General features: G+C 40.5%; 2 protein-coding genes across 2 annotated transcripts; one reads left to right on the top strand and one right to left on the bottom strand.

The window, feature by feature from the left end:
* Nucleotides 1-219: 219 nt before the first annotated feature.
* LOC121939021 (fibrinogen-like protein 1) lies at nt 220-2414 on the top strand (the record flags this gene model as incomplete). Its single annotated transcript, XM_042482172.1, has 4 exons — nt 220-357; nt 537-753; nt 1514-1709; nt 1799-2414. Coding segments are annotated over 4 exons (698 nt in total), but the record flags the coding sequence as incomplete, so codon positions are not given.
* A 4-nt stretch (nt 2415-2418) lies between these two features.
* On the bottom strand, nt 2419-5110 carry ndufb9 (NADH:ubiquinone oxidoreductase subunit B9). Its single transcript, XM_042482171.1, has 3 exons — nt 4897-5110; nt 4169-4282; nt 2419-2748 (listed from the first exon to the last, which is right to left on the bottom strand). The coding sequence occupies exons 1-3, from the start codon at nt 5020-5022 to the stop codon at nt 2617-2619; spliced, it is 372 nt and encodes a 123-aa protein (XP_042338105.1). The 5' UTR covers nt 5023-5110; the 3' UTR covers nt 2419-2616.
* Between the last annotated feature and the right edge of the window lie 1196 nt (nt 5111-6306).

Raw genomic sequence — 6306 nt, 5'->3', positions numbered from 1 at the left:
GTGGTGTCCTTTTAGAAAAAGTCCCTGTCTCTGTCCCTCACTCTGTCTCTGTCCCTGTCTCTGTCCCTGTCTCTGTCCCTGTCTCTGTCCCTGTCTCTGTCCCTCACTCTGTCTCTGTCTCTCTCTGTCCCTGTCTCTGTCTCTGTCTCTGTCCCTGTCTCTGTCCCTGTCTCTGTCCCTCACTCTGTCTCTGTCTCTGTCTCTGTCTTTGTCCCTCAGAAGGAAAGCACCTTCTGTCTTTCTGTCCATCCGACTGTGCGTCTCTGTATCACAACGGCGTTCGTCATTCTGGCGTTTACACCATCGTCCTGTCGCCCGGCGCCACCCTGCCCGTCTACTGCGACATGGAGACGGAGGGTGAGACACATTCTGTTTACTGCGCGCTGTGAGACGTGTTATATTCACACGTGTCTTCAGTGTGTGTGTGTGTGTGTGTGTGCGCGTGCGCGTGCGTGTGTGTATGTGTATGTGTGTGTACCTTTGTGTGTATTTTTACACCTGTAATAAAATTTGACATTTTTGTGTGTGTGCTCCAGGCGGGGGCTGGACGGTGTTTCAGCGGCGGCGTGACGGTTCGGTGAGTTTTAACCGCGGCTGGTCGGAGTACCGCGACGGTTTCGGCGAGCTGCGAGGAGAGCACTGGCTGGGCAACCAACAGCTCCACCTGCTGTCCAACCAGGGACACTACAGCCTCCGCATCGAGCTGCAGGACTGGAGCCACGCCCACAGACACGCCCTCTACCACACCTTCAGGTACAGACGGAGAGACAGTGACGCTCAGAGGACGCCGTGAGAGACACGTGTGGAGGACAGGGAGGGGACTGCTAGTCGAGCGGACTGATTCGACTTCCCTAATCAATCACGAGAGACGCATGTATCGGCCCAGTCACGCCAGCACACGTGTTTCACCACACTTTAAAATTCTGAATATTCTGAATATCCATGATTGGGACTGATGCTGGTTAAAAAAACACTGACAGTAGAAAATAATAATGTATAAAAGATTTTAAATCTTGATTTTTGAAAAGTGCATTTTGTGCTCAGAACGATATGAGCTGTGATATTAAAGTGGGAAATGAAGGGTTAAGCCGTTTTTGTGACTCTTGGTGAGAAAAATGGAGGTTTTTTGGTGCTTCATTTCCCCGTGTCACCTCAGCAGAGTTACACTTAAACATTTTTATACTTTGAAAAGGGTGAAATATCACGAGCCATTTCTGACCTCCCAAAAAAAATCAATCTTGAGCCGTAAAAAAGACACACGTGTATCTGTCTATACGTGATACATCAACATCGCAACGATGTGCCGGCTTGACTGTTGATGCTTTAGAAAAAAAATAATAAAAAAACATAGTCACATCATGTAAAAAAACCCTGGCATTTAAAGGGTTAAAATTCTGAAAAAATTAATTTAAATGTGATATTTATGATTTGGACTGATGTGGGTTAAAAAAAATAATTATATAATATTTAATATTTGGACGGCGTTGCTGCTGACGGGTTTCTTCTCCTGCAGGATCGAGAACGAGGAAAACCGGTTCCGCCTCCACGTGTCTGGTTTCAGCGGGACGGTGGAGGATTCGTTCGGTTGGTACCACGACCAGCGTGGCTTCAGCACGCCGGACACCGGAAACATCTGCGCCGAGATCAGCCACGCCGGCTGGTGGTTCCACCAGTGTTTCCACGCCAACCTCAACGGCGTCTACTACAAGGTACGACTGTCTGCAGCTGGACCGTTCACACACGGACGCAGAGCAGAGCGCTTCCTGTCGTGTAACCATGTGAAATGTTCATCCACTAGGGCGGGCGCTACTCGCTGCGAGCTCAGAACCTGCTCGGGCCGGACGGCATCGTCTGGTTCTCCTGGAAAGAGTCGGACTTCTACTCTCTGAAGGCCGTCACCATGATGATACGACCACGCAACTTCAGGCCACGCCTGTCGCCATAGTAACAGAACAGTCTACTGCCGCCGTAAATACCTACAGGAGTACTAAACACGTATTAATCCGCTGCTGAAAATAGACCCCAACAAATCACCACCTGCACGAGCTAACTTTGCTTATTAAAGAGTCCAGCTTTTTAAAAAGAAATAAAAATAAAACCTCGTATTTGACATCCGTTTTTTTAAAGATTTGAACCTTCAGTAGGAACCAAACAGCTGAGAGGCACAGACACGAAGTCCAAAAAAAAGCTTAAAACATGGATGAGTCTTAGAATTTAAAGGAATACTTCACCCAAAAAATTACAGTTTTTAAAAATCATTTCGTCACACTTTTCTGCTTAAAGTTAGTTAAGAAAACGAGTTTCCACCACAGAAAAAAATCTAATTGTTTTATCGAACTTCTGTACAAAATACTTTTCTAAATCTACTAATTTCTCGCAGTTTCTGAGATGTAATATTTCAGAACACACAAACACAGCTTACATCATACGTTTATTTATTTACTGGAACAGTTACAGGTATTAATTTGATAAATGTACAGGAATTCCCAAAATCACCGAAGGATCGGAGAGATTCAGGCGGTTTTCTGCGCTCAGGTGTGGACGTCTCTGCAGACAGGTGGTGATGTGACAAGAGGTGCTGCTGTTGTTTTTGGAGACAGTTTCCCATCAGGCTGTTCACATGGGGCGCTCCCGGGGACGGGTGACGTACTGCCACCACAGAGGGGGGAGGTCTCCCTCTACGCGGGCGGGAGGGAGGTCTTCGGTCCTGGGTCCATCGGCCGGAGTCTCGGCCTGCAGCTGGGCCACCTGGAACCGGACAGGAGATCACAACCAGGTCAGGTCAGTTATTTATTTAATTACTTATATTAATATCATCATCATCATCATCATCATCATCATCATTATTATTAATATTCATGTTTTTATGTGTGAAATGTTGGTTTAATCACGTTAAATCAACATTGTGCAACTTTTTTGCCTTTTAAATAACAGTTTTAACATCCTGAAGACTGTTTTTGTAGCTTTGGTGAGAAGCAAACGTGGCGACTTTGAGGAGAGCGATTTAACTGCTTCAGATCGCCATCGGAGCGAGAAAGGCCATAAAATATTGTAAATCATTTTGTTGTTATTTAACAAGGTTGGTCCCATTGAGATTATGAATTATCAGGGCCGATACTGATTATTCGTTAATGAGATCGATAACCGATATTTGGAAACGATTTGCATTTACAATAAATGTGAAAATATTTCTGTCAATATTTAGGGATTGGAATAACAAACGTTTAAATGCCTGAAGCAAAACAGAAACTTTAAACATCATATACAGCAAGTTTCCTGCAACTTTTGTTATAAAGTTCATTGAGGATTTAAAGAAAATTAATGTATAAAAATAACTCCCTAAAGTTTTACAAAGTAAAAATGTCTCCTTTTTTGGCATTTTTTAGGCAATCATTAAAATAAACGCTAATACAGATAACCAGCGAAATGCCAAACATGGGCCCCAATAATCAGACAGGCCGACAGTCTGTCGACGTCAGTGAGAACACAAAGACTAAATATTTACACAAGCACTAAAATACGCATTCAAAGAGGAAACTATCTACGAGTCAAAATAAATAATAGATAAAGAAAGATAAGCAGACCAGATGCCGAAAACTTTACGGCAATAACGACTTTGATGTGCAATAAGTACATCCATGTGTAGTATTCTACATTCAAATGTTGGTAATCTGTTGTTTTATTCATCACATTGTAGAAACAGGAACAAAATGTACATTTATATTTATATTTTTGCGTTTAGATAGATTTATTTTATATTAGTACTTATGTTTAAATTTTATTGATATATTCTATACTTTCCTACTTCTTTTAAGACTTTTCAATGGGAGCATCTGTAACTAAAGGCAGTTTCCCCTCAGGGATCAATAAAGTATTTCTGATCTGATCTGATCTGATCTGATCTGATCTGATCTGATCTGAGGTCGGCGTCTGGAAACCGATGGAGTGACTTCGAAGCTCCGCAGCCGGCGTCCAGACTTTGAGATGCTTCATGGTGTTTCTGAGGCGCGGACATGTGGCGAAGCTTGATTTAACGTGAATCTGTGCTCTGTAATATCGAACCCTCGTCTAAATCACAGCACAGAGAAGCGGTGACGTGTGTGTGTGTGTGTGTGTGTGTGTGTGTGTGTGTGTGTTTGTGTTTGTGTTTGTGTGTGTGAGGACACACCTCTTTGTCCCAGCTCTGCGCTCTCAGTTTCTTCCACTGCTCTCTCTTGGCAAAGTAGTCGGGGTACATGTCCTTCTCCGAGGGGTGCCAGTGGTCCAGCACCCACTCTGGGATCTGCAGGGACGAAACAGAGCTCCGGACTTTCAGCATCTCACAGCATCGATCTTTTTTTAAAAATTTACATCATGTTTTAGACTCTAAGTGAGATGATTTCAGTTTTTATAACTAGATAAAGCAAAGATAAAATTGCATAGATAAAATAATAAAAGATAAAATAATTAGATCTGGGGGCAGACTTGGTCAGAATATGTGATGGAGGTTTATATATTAAATGTGCAGCAGAGGGCAGCACAGCTCCTCAGACATCCGTCCCTGCAGGATTTTGGACACTTCTGGGGGGATTTAATGCCTGATTTCACAACAGCTTTTCTCAAAACTGCAGTGCATGTTACATTTTTTCTTAAAATGTTAAACTTTGTACATTTCGAGAGTTAAAGTGTACATATGTTGCAGTGTTTTAAGGTTTGTTTTTTTGTTTTGTTTTGGGATTTTTTTGTAACATGAATTGGTTAAATTTGCATTAAATTTCATTGCGACATACTAGACGCACTGCTTAGTCCTGCACAAAAATATTTCACAGAGAAAGTCTCAAACCAATGAAAAAAAAAACTTTTACGTGATTTTTCTTTGTAGTGTCGGAGAGAAAAGCTCACGCAGCTCCGTCTCACCTTGTAGCACTCGTATCTCTCGTAGGATGTCCCTCCAGGAGAGTCTGGGAAGATGTAGGGCTGAGGATGCTGGTTGGCCCAGAACTCCTCCTCTCCGGCCTTCAGCAGCCTGGTGGCCTTCACCATGTCCCTCTCATCCTTGTTCTCATCGAAGCGAGCCCGCAGAATGCAGGCGTAGAACCGGTATTTGTCTCTGTGACGGGAAAACACGACAGGTACGTTTCTCAAAAGTCACACCACTGACAGCACAGATCTGTGAGACGTCTAACAAGACGAAAACGTAGATACAGTGTAAAATATGATGTATGTAAATGCAAACACAAACTACTATTTTGTACGATCAACTTATCTGCCCATTATTTCATTTATCAGTCATTTAGTCTACCCAAAAAAACCTAAAAATAGTAAGACAAGCACATCATCGGTCTATTATCAGGGACGTGTTAATTAGCTTGGACAGAAACCAACAAAAAACCATTATCACTTACTGAATGGAGTTAATACAAAACGGTTCATTACTTGATAGTAACAACAACTTTTACAGAAAAGTGATTAAAGTGTTGAGCAAATGAAGTTGATTTCCAAAACACATTTCAGCAACAAGGAAATTCAGAGTTTTTTATTTACAAAAACAAAATAAAACATACAAAAATAAATAAATGAAATAAGAGAAAAAGCTTTTTCCTGCGATCCACACAGGCAGAAGTTAGTTAATAAAAGTGTGATGATAATAATAATAATAATGTCATAATGTAAAATAACATTAAAATGCGGCTCCGAATTTAATCAAAGCTCACCATAATGTAAAAGAAAAACAAGCTAAACAAATTACAAACAGAAGTAAATAAATAAAGTTACAGTGCAGTGGAGAAAATAAATATGTAATTTAATTAAAGGCAACAAATAAACAGTCTTTATCTTCAAACTATACTAAACACGTTTATAATTATTTTTGTTATATTAATTCACATCTATGAGGCTGTTTTCAGAATAAAGTTTTTGTAATATTGCTAATTTTTTAAAATTTATCTTTGACTTTATTTTATCTGTCTCGATCGTGTTTAATTCTTTAATTAATTAGACTATTTCTGTTTACTGCTGATATTATTTTAATAGTATTTACTCTAAAAAGTATTTGTTTTTGTTTCTCTGATTTAATTCTACTTTTAAATTAACATTATTGTTGCCTCTGCTTCGCCTTGTTTGTCAAAGCTCTTTATAAACTGTGTTTAAAAAAGTGTAACATGAATAAACATTATTTTATTATTATTAATATTAATATTATTATTATTCATGCTAGCTGCCGCGGGGTTTAACTCTTAGATTACCAAGTTATTTTTAACAAATGTAATGTTTTCGTTGCGCGGGACGGTGTGACGGATACTTTCTTGTTCTGATAATAACTTTGAT

The sequence above is a fragment of the Plectropomus leopardus genome, unplaced genomic scaffold (assembly GCF_008729295.1).
Source record: "Plectropomus leopardus isolate mb unplaced genomic scaffold, YSFRI_Pleo_2.0 unplaced_scaffold3995, whole genome shotgun sequence".
Classification (NCBI taxonomy): domain Eukaryota; kingdom Metazoa; phylum Chordata; class Actinopteri; order Perciformes; family Serranidae; genus Plectropomus; species Plectropomus leopardus.
The sequence above is the reverse complement of the archived record's forward strand: the minus strand, read 5'-3'. Positions and strand labels throughout refer to the sequence as shown.